This window comes from Pygocentrus nattereri, chromosome 25, assembly GCF_015220715.1.
Source record: "Pygocentrus nattereri isolate fPygNat1 chromosome 25, fPygNat1.pri, whole genome shotgun sequence".
Taxonomy (NCBI): domain Eukaryota; kingdom Metazoa; phylum Chordata; class Actinopteri; order Characiformes; family Serrasalmidae; genus Pygocentrus; species Pygocentrus nattereri.
In genome coordinates this window covers 21,971,696-21,987,298 of record NC_051235.1, presented here as the reverse complement: position 1 = coordinate 21,987,298, position 15,603 = coordinate 21,971,696, and the positions used below count along the sequence as shown (strand labels likewise).

At 38.1% G+C, this 15,603-nt stretch overlaps 1 protein-coding gene across 2 annotated transcripts in view; it reads left to right on the top strand.

Annotated features, from left to right (window-relative positions):
* The first annotated feature begins 3,571 nt into the window (after nucleotides 1-3,571).
* nr1h3 (nuclear receptor subfamily 1, group H, member 3) overlaps nucleotides 3,572-15,603 on the top strand; it is an 18,164-nt gene continuing 6,132 nt past the window's right edge. Inside the window, exons 1-7 of one of the 2 annotated variants that reach the window (XM_017703618.2) lie at nucleotides 3,572-3,659; nucleotides 8,878-9,105; nucleotides 10,950-11,030; nucleotides 11,397-11,576; nucleotides 14,402-14,668; nucleotides 14,905-15,110; nucleotides 15,506-15,603. The exon at nucleotides 15,506-15,603 is cut by the window's right edge and continues 82 nt beyond it. In XM_017703618.2, the coding sequence (XP_017559107.1) occupies nucleotides 10,988-11,030; nucleotides 11,397-11,576; nucleotides 14,402-14,668; nucleotides 14,905-15,110; nucleotides 15,506-15,603 (794 nt within the window). In that variant the 5' untranslated portion in view covers nucleotides 3,572-3,659; nucleotides 8,878-9,105; nucleotides 10,950-10,987. Of the gene's footprint in view, nucleotides 3,660-8,877; nucleotides 9,106-10,949; nucleotides 11,031-11,378; nucleotides 11,577-14,401; nucleotides 14,669-14,904; nucleotides 15,111-15,505 lie in introns of both variants that reach the window. The other variant, XM_017703617.2, reaches the window with a different exon arrangement.

Below are 15,603 nucleotides of genomic sequence, written 5' to 3'. Positions count from 1 at the left end.
CATAGCTGGTCAAGGCTATCAGAAACTGGTCAGTAATGAATGGGGTAGAAGGTGGCAGACAAGTTGTACATGACAACAGATTGGCTACAATATGCAACTGTATGCCAATATAGTGAACCTATAAAGGAGGTGGGCCTCCTAAAGTGAATAGTGAGTGGAAATGTAATGTAGTGTTTGTTGAGTGTATATTAAATCCACTTTAATGCACTATATATCCACTTTAATCCACTATATATATTTTTTATTTTTTTTTAAACCCCTCCTTGTTTTTACACTCACTATCTATTTTATCAGCTCCCCTTACCATACAGGCGCACTTTGTAGTTCTACAATTACAGACTGTAGTCCATCTGTTTTTCTGCATACTTTGTTAGCCCCCTTTTACCCTGTTCTACAATGGTCAGGACCCCCACAGAGCAGGGGCGGTCATTACACTAGGTAGCCAAGGTAGGCAGCCGCCTAGGCTCCCATGAGCCAAGAGCCATATGAAAATACAAATTAGATTAAATAAATATGCATCATATGGGGCCCCAGTGCTGCCTTTTGCTCAGGGCCCCAAAATTATTTGGTTGGTTTCTCAGCACTGCAGGGATACTGAAATCATAGCGAGGTGTTGGTGGGTGTTGTGCTGGTGCGAGTGCTGCTGGAGTTTTTAAACATTGTGTCCACTCACTGTCCAGTCTATTAGATTCTCGTACCTTGTTGGTCCACTTTGTAGAAGTGAAGTCTGAGACAATGGCTCATCTGTTGCTGCACAGGTTGTGTTGGTCACACTTTAGTCCTTTAGTAAGAGGATTATTAATATAATAAGTCTTTATTTATATAGCACTTCTCATTTTAGATACAAAAACTCAGAGTTGCTTTATGCAGGAATGTATGTAATGTATCACATACAGATAAAAAAAAACTAAGCTATTAACAGCACATTAAATTGGAGATAATGAGCCAAATAAATAACAAAAATATATTGTAAATTTGGATTTAATCTGAACACATATTGAGTTTGCATTCCTAAAATTCTCTGAAATGCTATTGCAGAGTTTAGGAACTATATAATGATCATACAACTGAGCTGCAAGTGATCCTGGGTGCTGGAGTAAGCATGCCTCAGCTGAGTAAAATGGCTCGGACTGGCTATAATGCTTCAACATATCAGTAAGATATGCCAGATCTAGATCTTTAAGAGCTTGAAATGTCATAAGACCAGAATAATATGCCCAAATTTTCTACTTGGAGACAAAGTATTCTCATTTAAAATTTTTTTTAGGATGGACTCAGGTAGTAAAAGACAGTTTAACAATTTCTTAATTCCAATTTTAACTGGTACATTTAAACTGTTTTGTTTTGTTTTGCTTTTTGTTTATTTTTTTATTTAATTTGAAGGTTAATATTTGTCTCATCATGATGGTATAAGTACAAGTTAGTAAACCCCACATGTTTGTAAATAAATCCAAAGGAAACTGTGATATGAATGTATTTGTGCTGCACGTATGAAACATTTGATCCGAATTAAAACGGTGTGAGGTATTACCCGAAAAGCTATACAGGGAAAAAAAATGCTGTGTGAAGTTAAGCACAAGACATTCAGCACAAGTTTCAAAATAACTGTAATGTGGTGGTAGAACATACATAAAAGGATGTCCAGATTGTGTGATGACCACAAGAAAAAGCAGTCTTTGATTGACTAATGGATGTTTTCAGAATTGTCCACATGGGGGTGGTAGAGTGCTCTTCAAAAATCTTAAGGCACATTTGAAGGCTGAAGACAATTTGAGTAATTAAAAAGTGTTTCTTTTTTTCTTCCCATGGGCTACTCAAGAGAAAGGTAGTCTGCATAAAATTAGGCTTCAATGTTATTAAACCACATAACAAGAGAAGAAATTGCTCAGTTATACATGTATGTCTAATAAATAAACTGCTAGCCTCTCATAAAGTTAAAAAGTCAGGGAAAACCATGACAATCCTTACAAAAAAAAGTATAAGTGCTATATAATACTAAGAAACAGTAATACTAAATAGTGTACTGAATATTTAAAAAAACACACATACATTTAAAATAAAATAAATCAAAACCATATTCTATATTAGACCCCCTGCGACCCTGAGGGAGAAGCGGCTTAGCAAATGTGTGTGTATGCTATATTAGATTACTTTAGAGATCCATTCATTTTCTAAGCCGCTTCTCTGTCAGGGTCGCAGGGGGTGCTGGAGCCTATCCCAGCAGTCTTCGGGCGAAAGGCAGGATACACCCTGGACAGGTCGCCAGTCTATCGCAGGGCAGACAGCCAGACACAGACAGTCACTCACACACACGGGCAATTTAGCATGTCCAATTGGCCTGACTGCATGTCTCTGGGAGGAAACCGGAGAACCCGGAGGAAACCCATGCAGACACAGGGAGAACATGCAAACTCCACACAGAGAGGACCCCGGTCACGGGTGCAAGGGGGCAAGGGAATCGAACCTAGGCCCTCCTTGCTGTGAGGCGACAGCGCTACCCACCACGCCACCGTGCCGCCCCTACTTTAGAGATTTTCCCCACTTTACTTTGATGCAGTTTTACACACTCTTGATCATTTTCCTAAGCAGCTTCAGGAGGAGCCAACTGAGATACTTCTCCAACAGGACTAAAGAAGATACGCATTTTATTTACACTTTTTGAATTTATTATTATTATTATTATTATTATTATTATTATTATTATTATCAGTGTATATATGCTTCAACTTCAGTATTTGTATTTGTATTTCAATTTAGTCAGAAGCCTTCTAAATGTTAGGTTAGATCTTCCTTCTAAATAGATCCAAATGTCTTTCATTATGAAAAATGATTCTGTTAATTACGTCTAAGCTTTTGATTGTAATGTGTTTTAGAACAAGTACGATTATTAAAAAAAGCGTTGTATGATTTTAATGATCTCTTATATATATATATATATATATGTGTGTGTGTGTGTGTGTGTGTATATAAGTATATATATATATATTTTTTTTTACCCTTTGAACAGAATCAACAGTTAATGTGTTATTTAAAAAATGAACACATACAATAATAGGCTTGAATGTTATTAAACCACATAATAGCAGAAGAAAATGTTCAGTCATGCATGTACATCTAATAAACAAACTTCTAGCCTCTCATAAAGTTAAAAAAGTCAGGTAAACATGGCATAATCCTTACAAAAGCAGAACTGAAATTTCTGTATAAGTGCTTTATGATGCTAAGAAACAGTAATACTGGTTAGCTAGCCAAATTGCTAACGTTTGCTAATCATTGTACTACCTTTAATGAATAAAAATGAATTTTAAATGTAGAATCAACAGTTAATGTGTTATTTAAAACACATACACTTCTGTTGTAGTGCATTGCTGCAGCTAATGGAGATTGGTCTTGGTCAGAGAGTTCAGAGACAAATTAATTTAACCTGATGTATTGGTTAGAAATATGTAATATTTTACTTTATTATACTTTTTTTTTCTTTTTTTATGTTTTGTAATCACTCATTTAGGACATTTATTTTGGAAGCAAAAAGACATCGTGACTTTTTTTTTTTTTTTAGGCTGTCCATCTTGGGCATTACGCTGCCTTCACGCACACAGCGCTGTTGTTGGGGAAGTTCGTAGAGGTTCGAGAGAGCTTTGCTAGCTCTTCAAAGCGAGGTAAATTGCTGAAACCAGTCCCGGTACTTTATTTTTGCCATCTTAGCTAAATGTCTCATCTTCAAAGTTAAAATTTGCTGAGTGTACTGATAGATGTTCTGTTTCACCAGGGGTTCATATTTTTTATTTTCCAGTTAGCTAGCTAAGTTGCTAACGTCTGCTAATCGTTCTACTACATTTAATGCGGATTTGTCAGTGGTTGACGGTTAAGTTAGCTTAGCTTATTGTAGTTTAATTTAGATTAATTGGTTTCAGTTTGTCATGGTTTAGCTTTTTGACAGTCCCGGTAGATAAAGTTGGATTCCAGTTCATCATCTGCTTACTTTACTGCAACTAGTTGCGTGCTTAGGAAGCTAAAATACATTTGACATACATACATTTGGAATAACGTTAAGCTATGTCGGTTGTTTCCAAACACAGCGGTTGAAATTTATCCAGCAAAGTGAACATATTCAGGCTTTTTCGTGTAACCTTTTCTTGAGCTAGCTTAGCTAACGTTAAGTGGTGGCGAGCTAACTGGTCGAGTAGCCTGTAAGATCTCTCTTTGTGAGTTGTTTTGTAAACGTTAATCTCTGGTAGACTGGCTTGAGGAGCAAATGTATTCCCTGATCATCAGAATGCACTAAAATGACCCAAAGGACTAACGTTAGTCAGACTATTGAGAATCACTTAGAATGATGAAGTTATTAGCACAGATAACCACGTCGCTGTTTCCAGGTGGTTTACGTTAGTTTATCGTGAGCAAGCTTACCAGTGCCATTTCAGAAGGCTCTGTAGATGGGTAGGTAGATTGGTAGGTGGATCACTTTATTAATACCAAAGGAAAATGTGTACATTACTGCAGCAGCAACGGAATAGTGCTTGCAAGTAAGAGTAATAAATGTAATTAAACAAATATAATTAGTGAGAAAATGATTGGAAGAAATATAAGTAAAATAACTGTAAGAATAACTCTAAACACCAGTCTTCTGACTAAATGTAAGCAACAGATGTAGTACATAGATGTGCAGCAAGTAGATCTGATGATTTGCAGTGTCCAGTATAGTGCAGTTATATGGTAAACTAGCAGCAGTGCAGTAACAGCATACTGCTAAGCGCAACAAAATGCAAAGAGATGTCTATTGAGCTCAAGGAATAGGCTCTAGTGCACAATGATGTCCTGGCTGAGTGATGAACTGTTGTACAGGTTGATGTTTGACGGTTAAAAACGACTTCCTGTGCCATTCCTTGCTACAGCGGAGCTGAATGAGTCCCTTGCTGAAGGTGCTCCGCCATCTGATCATCAGGCCATGGAGGGAGTGTGATGCATCGTCCAAGATAGATTATAGTTAGCTAAGTGTCCACCTCACACTGTCCCAGGTTTATCTTAGAATTGAGCCTTCTTTATCAGTTTGTTAAGCATCTTTGTTTCACCGGTTCTAATGGTGCCCCCTCCCAGCATATTGCCGCAAAGAAGACAGCGCTTGCAACAACAGACTGGTAGAAGAGCCCCAACATCTATCTGCAAACATTAAAGAACCTGAGCCTCCACAGAAAGTAGTGTCTGCTCATCCCCTTCTTGTACACAGCCTAGTGTTGACCTGTTGTTGAGGTGGACACAGTGATATTTATAGGTCATCCAGCTTCTGTCGCTTGTTGTTTATTGGTGTAATTGTGGCCCTTTTTTTTTCTCCTGAAGTTAACCACCATCTCCTTGTCTTGGCCACATTGAGGAGTAGATGCTTCTTTCCACACCACTTTGTTTTTTTGTTGTTTTTTTTTTTTGTCTAATGTTATCTAATGTTATCTAAGTAACCTCAATAAGTTTGGTTAAAGCATCTCCATTATAATGTGTCAGTGTAGTTTTTGTCATATCAGTTGATGTAAGTGTACTGTTCTGTCTCCGTGTTTGTTTACTAACCTGCTCGTCAGCCTGTCATCATTATTATTTTATGTAAATACACTTTAGCTGCAATTTGACACGTTGCCATTGGTGTAATTTTTGTCAGTGTGTTGTCTTTGCGTTATTGACAAAGCCCTGAAGTGAAACACCACTCCACTAGAATTGCTTTATTTAAAACACAGGAATAGTGTTGTATGTTATGTTACAGTTTGATCTTAATCCTGTGAAACAGTGGCTGTTGTGGCCAAACATAGTCTAATCCCTTCCTAAAGTCACCCCAGAATAGATTAATTTCCCCAGATGTAGGGAACCATCTACTATAGCAGTGTAAATGCTCCCTCACAATTGTGTTTAGTAAGCTCCTCTCTTGTTTGTGAATGCTTATAAAGATGTCAACACTAGAAATTTGGTATACTGTGTGTCAGTTGTGAGGTAGTTTGGAACAAACAAATACCTTTTCTGCAGGTCATGCTGCTAATTTCTGTTAATTCTATATTGAATCAGAAGAACAACAGTGAGGAATGTGTTTTGGAGCAGGACGACTCCCCAGTGTTGTTGTTCTAGTGTAAACAGCCCACGTCCCACCCTACTCTGAGGTGCTTGAGCTGCTTTTCTAGGGGAAACGCTGAAAACCATTGTTTTTAATGAGTCATCTAATCACATGTAGCAGAGTTGTATTCTTAGCTTTGGATCATATGCCTGCAATATTATCCCATAAAGCTATGTGTAGTAAAGGCCCTTCCTCTTAATTCTCATGACAGAAGCCCAGGATGCGGGTACAGAATAGGAAGAGACCACTTCCTAAAACATCTTGCAGTTTAACTTTCACCTATTTTTTGTGCCTGTACTATTTGTGGTCCTTTTTCAGACTTATCTTTAAAATTGCATGAAAGGATATGGATGTTTTTTTCTTTTCTTTTCTTTTTGACAGAGCATACGTGATGATAATAATGGTAATAATAATGTTATTATAATAGCAATAATAATAATGCTGACTTTCTTTTGTAAACTGCAGTACAAGAAACATGCTTGCACTCAAGTTAACCTAAGGCAGATAGTAACCTTGCATAAAACGTCTGTTTTATCGACCTATAAAGTCAGACCTCCCTTCAGGAAAAGATATTTGAATGGACAACACTGCCATCTGTCACAAGACTAGGTAAAAGAAAAGCTAGACTGTTGAATGAAACCTTTTTTTTTCTTATCTGCTGTATTTAATTTAGCCTGATCTGTATTCCTTGAAGAGGGCTGTCAAATCCTGAAATTATAGCTGATAATTAATTGTCAAGTAAGTAATGATTTAATGGTCCGAATGGCATCTGCTGTGCTTTAATTTTCAATTGAAACGCATGAAAAGCAATGGCTTAGCTGCCCAGCTAAAGGCACTAACATTAGGATGGTTCATACTAGTAAAATGGTTCTGACAGAACTTTATACTTTAGGTAGAATTTTGACTGATATACAAGATGAACCAATATACCACCTACTACTACTCTTCACTCTGTTTTGGGAGGTAATTTAGAGCCCTGCACTGTCTCATATGATGCAGGAACATCAATATGCTTGGTTCAGCACTCTGTAGGAGAGTTGTAAGTCACCCTGCTGCTGTGATGCAATGGATGAAGGTGTCTTTGCAAAGGATAATTTGCAGCCAGAATGCGCTTAAAATGACGGAGCACACTTTTGCTCTGAAAGCAAAATTAATCCCCTATCTTTAAAGGGAACTAAACTTAATTAAATGTTGGTTACATTCAGGTAGATATTCAGGATCAACACTCATTCAGTGGGGCAAATGTTGCTTCCAGCTGCAGTGTGTGGCAACAAATGAACTGTCTTTTGATCTGTCATATGTAGTTTAATGGGCAAAGGTAACAATCCACTGATGAGCTGTACAGAACATTGGACTTGGGAGGTCAAGATGAGGTTATTTTCGGTTGCTGTGCGTTTAATGAAGAAGCAATTCTCATTCATCACATTTTGTTGTTTCTATTGAATTTTTTATTTTATTCTCTTAGATTTAGATTCTCTTAAGCAACAACACTTGTGTAACTAATAAGTAATGGAAGTTTTGCAGAAGTGTGTTCAGTGGTATGTACGTCTCCATTACTTGTTACCTAGTTTAGCCTTGTGGCTCCTGTGCAGAGCTATAAGAAAACTTTAGACACCAAGTTCTGAGTTTGAGACTAAAGAAACTTCTTATCTTGGAGCTCCAGAGAGGTGTCTCCATTAAAATTGTAATTCTGCGGTGTGTCGTCTTCTGTGTTGAAGTGCAGTGTGTGGCAGCTTCAGACAGTGACATAACCTGGACTTCGACCTGTTTGTGGCTGGTTGTGAAGGCATTCTGTGTGTGATGCAACCCCAGGCACAGCTGGGAGACGGAGCAAACGGTCAAAGAGAACAACTGATAGAGAGCAAGCACGATTATTCCAAAGGATCAGTTACAGATCCTCTTTTCACAGCTGTCTTTTATAGATAAACTGAACTTTAGGGCTTATATGGGTGCTTCAAAATCTTTTTAACAGTGTCTGTTGAAATTCTTAGACAATTTTTTTTATCTTAATTCATTTCAGTAGACTGCTTCATCCCCAAATGTATGGTATTTTAGAAAAAGCCTCTTAATATACACTATTATTGATTTTTTAAAAAATTTTTTATTTCAGTTCTTTTCTCTAAACACAATGCATTTTCCCCCCCTTTCTATTCTCTATGTTGATTTAATTGTAGTTTATTTTCAGTCTTTTATTTTGTTTTATTCTTCTTGTACTTTTAAATATTTTTAACTTATGTTAAAGGGAACTATATAAATTATTATTGTTTATTTATTTTTAATATAATTAATCATTTTTTTCTGCAAAAAGGTGTAGGTAAATGTTTTTAGCTAGCAGTGTTTTCCGATTTGGTCAGGTTTCCATGGCAGGTCTTCTTGGCAAACAAGCTGTTAACCTAAGTGTAAATATGTGAGATAAATGATAAATATTGATAAGACAGAAGATAACAAAAACACTGGTGATGTTTAGAATATATATGTTTGTAAGTGCAGTAGTTGGTTTCTTTGGTGAAAGATGATCTGAAAGTGATATAGTTTTAAGTGGTCTCAAAGTCTTGGAAATGTATGTGAGAAGGACTTTTGGAGTCGCGCTCTGACAGGAAGAGGTGGCTTGTGCACCGGGCCCAACAGGGATTTCACAGCCATGTAAACGACCGATAGTAACCTCTAATTCTCTCCCTCTATCTCTCTCCCACCCTTTCTCTCTCCCTCCCACTTACTTTCTTTCACTCTCTCTTTGTTTTCCTCTCACAAATCCTGCTGGCGTTTGACCCATACATCTTAAAAAGGGAGCCTTGGTTTCCATCCTTTCCATCTCTTTCTCTCCGTCTCCCGTTCTCTCTTCCTCTGGCTGTTCCTTTGCCTTTTTCTGTCCCCAATAACTGGGACAGGAAAAGCTTTCTCAGGAGTGGAGTTTCCCCTGACAGTGTCCAGAGTGTTGGAGAGGATAAACAACATGACCTGCTAGCAACATACAGAGCAAGATGGACAGGCAATAACAAAGAGTTACATCAGGGGTATGTGTCATTCTTACTCATAACTGCATTAATCACAGAGGCCCACAGACATGCATTTCTGTTTTAGTGCATTCGTGCAGCTAATGCAGTTTGTTCTTGGTTAGAGTGTTGACACACATATGAATTTAAAGTAATGTCTTGGCCAGAAATCACAGTATTGCCTTTACATGTAGTTGTGCTTTGTGGTAGTACTACTAGCTAGTCACATGATTTCAGTGACTCTTTATTTTGAGCTTAAATAAAAGCTTAAATAAACAAAAAAATGTGTTATTGAGTTGTACTTGAACAAGTACACATAAATTACATTATGATGCATGTCTCCATCCATGCTCACTTTTTCCTGAATGAAAAAAATGGGGGAAAAATAAACATTGGAGAATTCCACCAATTTAGCAAATGTCTGCATGCATAGTTACATTGTGATTTAAAAAAACAAAAAAAAAAAAAACAGTTTAGAGTGGTTTGATATGAAATGGCGCCCTGTATACTCCGATTTTCTTTGCTGTGGTGGTGATACGAACCAAGACACGTGTGGCCATTTTATTTACTGTCTAACCTGTGAAACTAAATGTTTCTATTGAGTTATCTTTCAAATTGCTAATAATGGGGAAAGTTGCAATAAATCTTAAAGAAAAAAAAGGCGTTTACTTCTTAACAATTCACATGTGCAGAAATTTTGGAAAAAATTGATGGAATTCTGCTTTAATGAGCAAAAATTTTATCACTACACGAAAATAAATTTGTTCCACATATAATTGGTATAAAATTGTGTTACAGAAAGAGATTTCTCTGTCATTTAGACAGCCTGATGGATAACCGAAAACTTCACTTGCCTAATTTTAGCTACAACTTTATTTAAGATTAGCTTTCCACCTTCTGTTTTTTAATTTGCTGTCAAATCAATCTTCATTCTAAATCCATCTATTGCTATGCTAGGAATCTCTCACTTCCTAATCAATTTACTGCCTTAAAAAGAATAGTAATTACACACTCAGCAAAAAAAAATTACAATACTGTTTATTTGAGGCAGTTTCTAGCTTTCATTTCCCGTTTACCCAGAGAGTGTTGGTACTGCAGGCTGACTTGGTTTAAAAAGTGCTGTTTCATTGACTTCAAGTGGGTGTGTGTTTGGGGGGGATTGCTTACAACCATGTTGCTGTGCGATGATTCCCACGCTATTGAAAGAATGACTGTGCAACATGGGTCCTGCTTTTGATAAAAAGTTACTCATGTTTATTGAACTGTAGTCTCATTGGTCATGTTGGTTTTGCTTACTCATGACAACACTCTTAAACACTAAATTGCAGTGTTCAGAGGAGACGTTAGCTGGGATTTTGGGGCTCTACCACAAAACCTCAGTGTATTTAACCATTTATTTGTGGTTTTGAGGCAGAGGAGCATGTGATAATGTTCTGTTATTGCTACAGTGTATGTAGCATCTGAAGTTGTGGAATGACATCAGTTGCATGTAGCTTTTATTTGTACTACCAAGAAAGATTCATTATCAATGTCATATACTTGATTTGTTAGTAGATAGATTAGTATATTTCTGGCTATGTCTTGAGGTTTAGGATGTTAAAATGATCAAGGTGGGGCACACCAAATCTGATCTTTGCTTCCAATATTAAACATTATTATAAATTAGTTACCATTTGGAAAGTCAGGTGGCAAATCTGTAATAGTCAGAACCTCCATCAGCCATGATACTGCATGATAAAAAGCTTTTCTATTTAAAATCATATGCAGATCTGAATCAAAAGTTTAAGTTATGAGAAATCAGCAGCACTGGATTAAATCCTTGCTCAATTTTGAGTTAAAGAATTACTTTTCTATGTGGTTTTCAGGTGGTGTTGGTCCGTTATGACAAGCTGCTGTGCAGAAGATGACCACCCTTTCTGCAACTGATATCAGTGATGTTAGTCATGGTAAGATCTTCCTACATAAAGTATTGCATTCAGTCTCACTTTTACACATCTAGCTACTAATTTGTGGTCAGTGCTTGTACAAATGTTAGGTAGGTATCCCAATGCAGTTTATGCTTGGTGTTATTGTACTTAGTTGTATTTTACTGGCTTAGTTGTATTGTACTTAGTTGTATTGTACTGCTGATTTCCTTTTAAAATTTATTTTTCTCTTAATTGTACTGAGAGAGTAAGTATAGGGAGCCAGACGTAAAGTGTCCGTGTAGAAGTATTTTTATTTCTATTTCTTTTGTGTGTTCTCTAGGTAGGGATGGACACTGTGCAAATTCTGAATTGATGTTACTATATTAGTGTGTGTGTTCCCTGCAGGGGAGAGTCTGGGCTGTGTCAGTAAGGAGGGCTCTTCAGTTGCAGAAGTGAAACATGAGGTTCATTCTTCTCCAAGTCAGCCCGCTTCATTCTCCAGTTCTCCTGACGAGCTGAGCGACACACTGCCCATGGAACCTAGCGACATCAAGGTGGATCCCTCCACTGACACACCTGCTCCAGGTATGTTGGGGTCTATATTTATTTAGGTTAGAGTTTATGTAGTGTCCTGGTATTTGCATATGTACGATATTCCTAAAGACTTGAAAATAAAACGTTTTTTAGGTATAGATGTAGATCGTGACCTGTACATAAATTCAACCTTTAAACTGACTGTTTTTCTTAACCAAGGACTGCTATGGCACATTTTACTCCAGTGGGCTTCAATTTGAAAGTTACGCATGGGGAAAGAATGTGATCAGGTTATTGTAATCACATGGGGGAATATATGTTTATGTGGCTGTTGATAGGGGTAGTTATGTGAGCTGTAAACTGAAGAATGAGCTCTTAGCAAAGGCGAACTGGCTTTACAAGTCCTGCATTATGCATGCGTTTCTCGACACCCTGCCATTCATGAGTGTCTCTGTGACAAAGTCTGTTTATCACTTAAGTGACTGACATCATTTAAAACTGTTGAATAGTGGTGCCTTTTTTTTTCCAAAATGAATGCAAATACGAGCTGTTTTTCAGTACTTGCAGTTACTGATTTTGATACCATCCTGAGTAACCTACTTAGATTTAAATAATTGTTTGAGTAAATGAGTGCAAAGTACCGTAACAGTTAAATCATTAAAACCCACTTGATTTTAAATGAAGTGCATTTGCTATCTGTGCTGCATTAGTTACCTTGAATCGAGTAGTGTTGCAGTGGAGAAGTGCAGGTTTTATTTGAAATCAGAAAAGCATTTCTGTACATCTGTAAATCTGTGCTGTAAACACAGTTATAGCAGGAATCATATCCAAGGCTTATCCGAGGAGCTCACATTTTAGTTTCCCTATAACCTATTTTACAAAGACTAAATAAAAAATATATATATATTAACATGTATACTTCTCAATTTTGTCAGAGTAATGTTGGTATATATGGTAGCAAATGTTGACTTTTTGCCCCGTTTTGCTAGCCTGTTTGCGTTCACCCATATTGGTTGTGATTGTATGCTTTTAAAAATGGGCTAATATCACACAGCCATGCCTGGCAGGACTATGCCAAAGCAGAATGTTTGATGTGACCATCAACTGTCCAGCAACACTGCAGCAACACTAACATCACATCATATCAGGATATATTGGTTGTTGGTATCTGTGCATTTCTAGGAGTATGAGTAAATAAGCATAACCTTGAATTGACACCTGTTACCAATATCAGTATCAATGCGTGCTTAATTTATTGCTGGACATTTTTTTATTCTATATGTAAATTTCACCTGTCAGTAATTATTGGTATGTATTTTTTCTTTTTTCCCCAACCTGATCTTTCAGTGTTTTGAATTTTATTTATTTTTTTTTTTTTAGCATTATTTTTTCTTGATTTTCACCCTTAAAAGAAAGACATTAGATTGTAGGAGAGGAACTATGCGGGTTTTGCTTGACACTGCAAAACAGAAATGTGACTGTGCATCGTAGGGATTAGACATACACTATATTGCCAAAAGTATTCGCTCATCTGCCTTCACACGCATATGAAATTGAGTGAGATCCCATTCTTAATCCATAGGGTTTAATATGATGTTGGCCCACCCTTTGCAGTTATAACAGCTTAAACTCTTCTGGGAAGGCTTTCCACAAGGGTTAGGAGTATGTTTGTGGGAATTTTTGACCATCCTTCCAGAAGCGCATTTGTGAGGTCAGACACTGATGTTGGATGAGAAGGCCTGGCTCGCAGTCTCCACTTTAATTCATCCCAAAGGTGTTCTGTCGGGTTCAGGACTCTGTTCTTCCACACCAAACTCGCTCATTCATGTCTTTATGGACCTTGCTTTGTACACTGGTGCGCAGTCATATTGGAACAGGAAGGGGCCATCCCCAAACTGTTCCCACAAAGTTGGGAGAATGAAATTATCCAAAATCTCTTGGTATCCTGTAGCATTAAGAATTCTTTTCACTGGACCTAAGGGGACGAGTCCAACTCCTGAAAAGCAACACCACGCCATAATCCCCCCTACACCAAACTTTACACTTGGTACAATACAGTCAGACATGTACCATTCTCCTGGCAACCGCCAAACCCAGGGTCATCTATCGGATTGCCAGATGGAGAAGCATGGTTCGTCACTCCAGAGAACACATCTCTGCTGCTCTAGAGTCCAGTGTTGGCGCTTTACACCACTGCATTCACTGCTTTGCATTGCGCTTGGTGATGTAAGGCTTGGATGCAGTTGCTCCGCCATGGAAACTAATTCCATGAAGCTCTCTATGCTGTTCTTGAGCTAATCTGAAGGCCACATGAAGTGTGGAGGTCTGTAGCAATTGACTCTGCAGAAAGTTGGCAACCTCAGCATCCACTGACCCCGCTCTGTCATTTTACGTGGCCTACCACTCGTGGCTGAGTTGCTGTCATTTCCAATTGCTATACAATACCACTGACAGTTGACTGTGGAATATTTAGTAGCAAGGAAATTTCACAACTTGCCTTGTTGCACAGGTGACATCCTATCACAGTATCACGCTGGAATGTTTGTAGAAGCAGTCTGCATGTCTATGTGCTTGGTTTTATACACTTGAGGCTATGGAAGTGATTGGTCACTGGAATTCAATGATTTGGATGGGTGAGTGAATACTTTGGAAATATAGTGTATCTAATGCAGTTGCATTGCTTGAACACCAAAGTCTGAAAATGAGCCACGTTAAAAGCTTATAAGCACATGCTATGTCATGTACAGTTTGTTGTTGTTGTTGTTGTTATTGTTATTGTTATTATTATTATTATTATTATTATTATTATTTTATTGTAATTTTTTTGTGGAAAAGTTGGTTATTTCTTGTTGTATTTTATGTGTCTGCACATGTAGAGGGCCTGCCAGTGAAGAGGAAGAAGGGCCCCGCTCCCAAAATGCTGGGAAATGAGGTGTGTAGCGTGTGTGGGGATAAAGCCTCTGGCTTCCACTACAATGTGCTGAGCTGCGAGGGCTGTAAGGGCTTCTTCAGACGCAGTGTGATAAAAGGAGCACAGTATGTCTGCAAGAGCTCAGGCCGCTGCGAGATGGACATGTACATGCGCCGCAAGTGCCAGCAGTGCCGGCTGCGGAAGTGCAGGGAGGCAGGCATGTTGGAGCAATGTGAGCGGCTTCTCTTGTCTTCCTGTCTGAAATTGAAATAAGTTTGCTTTTTCAATGCATAATGACAAGAGCATGTCAGCTGATTGACCAAAGATGCATTGAAAAACAGTGATTAGTATTTAAGTATTTAACATTCATGTACATTGTTAACATGGACATTGTGCCTGCATGCAAACCCACACATGCACTGACATCCACAGATGTGCTGTTTTCTAAATCTCCCTCCACTTTCTCAGGTGTGCTCTCAGAGGAGCAAATTCGGCTTAAAAAGATGAAAAAGCAGCATGAGGAGGAGGCAGCCCGGAGCTCTACTGTAGCCACCCCCAGCCCAGCCCCTGAGGTGGCCCCGCTGGCTCCTGAACAGCAGGAAATGATCGAGAAGCTTGTGGCCATGCAGAAACAGTGCAACAAACGCTCCTTCATTGACCGGCTCAAAGTCACCGTAAGTGGCCCCAGTACTAAAATCCACTATGTGGTCACTAAAACGTGTTTACATATAAGCTTTATGCATAAATATATGTATCAACTAAATTTGTGTTCTGTCTGAATGTACTCAACTCATGTAATTTTGTGAAAGTTGTGCTTGTCAGTCAGAAATTCCCTTTATTGCATCAATCCAGATTCACTCCACTGTAAATATTTTGGGCTCTTTCCTCTGAAACTGCAAACATTAACATTTTTCATAGATTTAGGATTGCACTTCAGTAGCTAAATTACCCCATTCTTACACTATTAGTGTTTTAGACAAGAAACAGCTTGTTGAACTTTTAAGGGGAATTAGATGGATAAAAACATTTGAAGGAGTTTATTCATCTATTTTTTTTTTGTTCTTCCTAGCCATGGCCACAGAGTCAGGACCCACAGAACCGGGAGGTGCGGCAGCAGCGTTTTGCTCATTTCACTGAGCTGGCAATCATGTCAGTGCAGGAAATCGT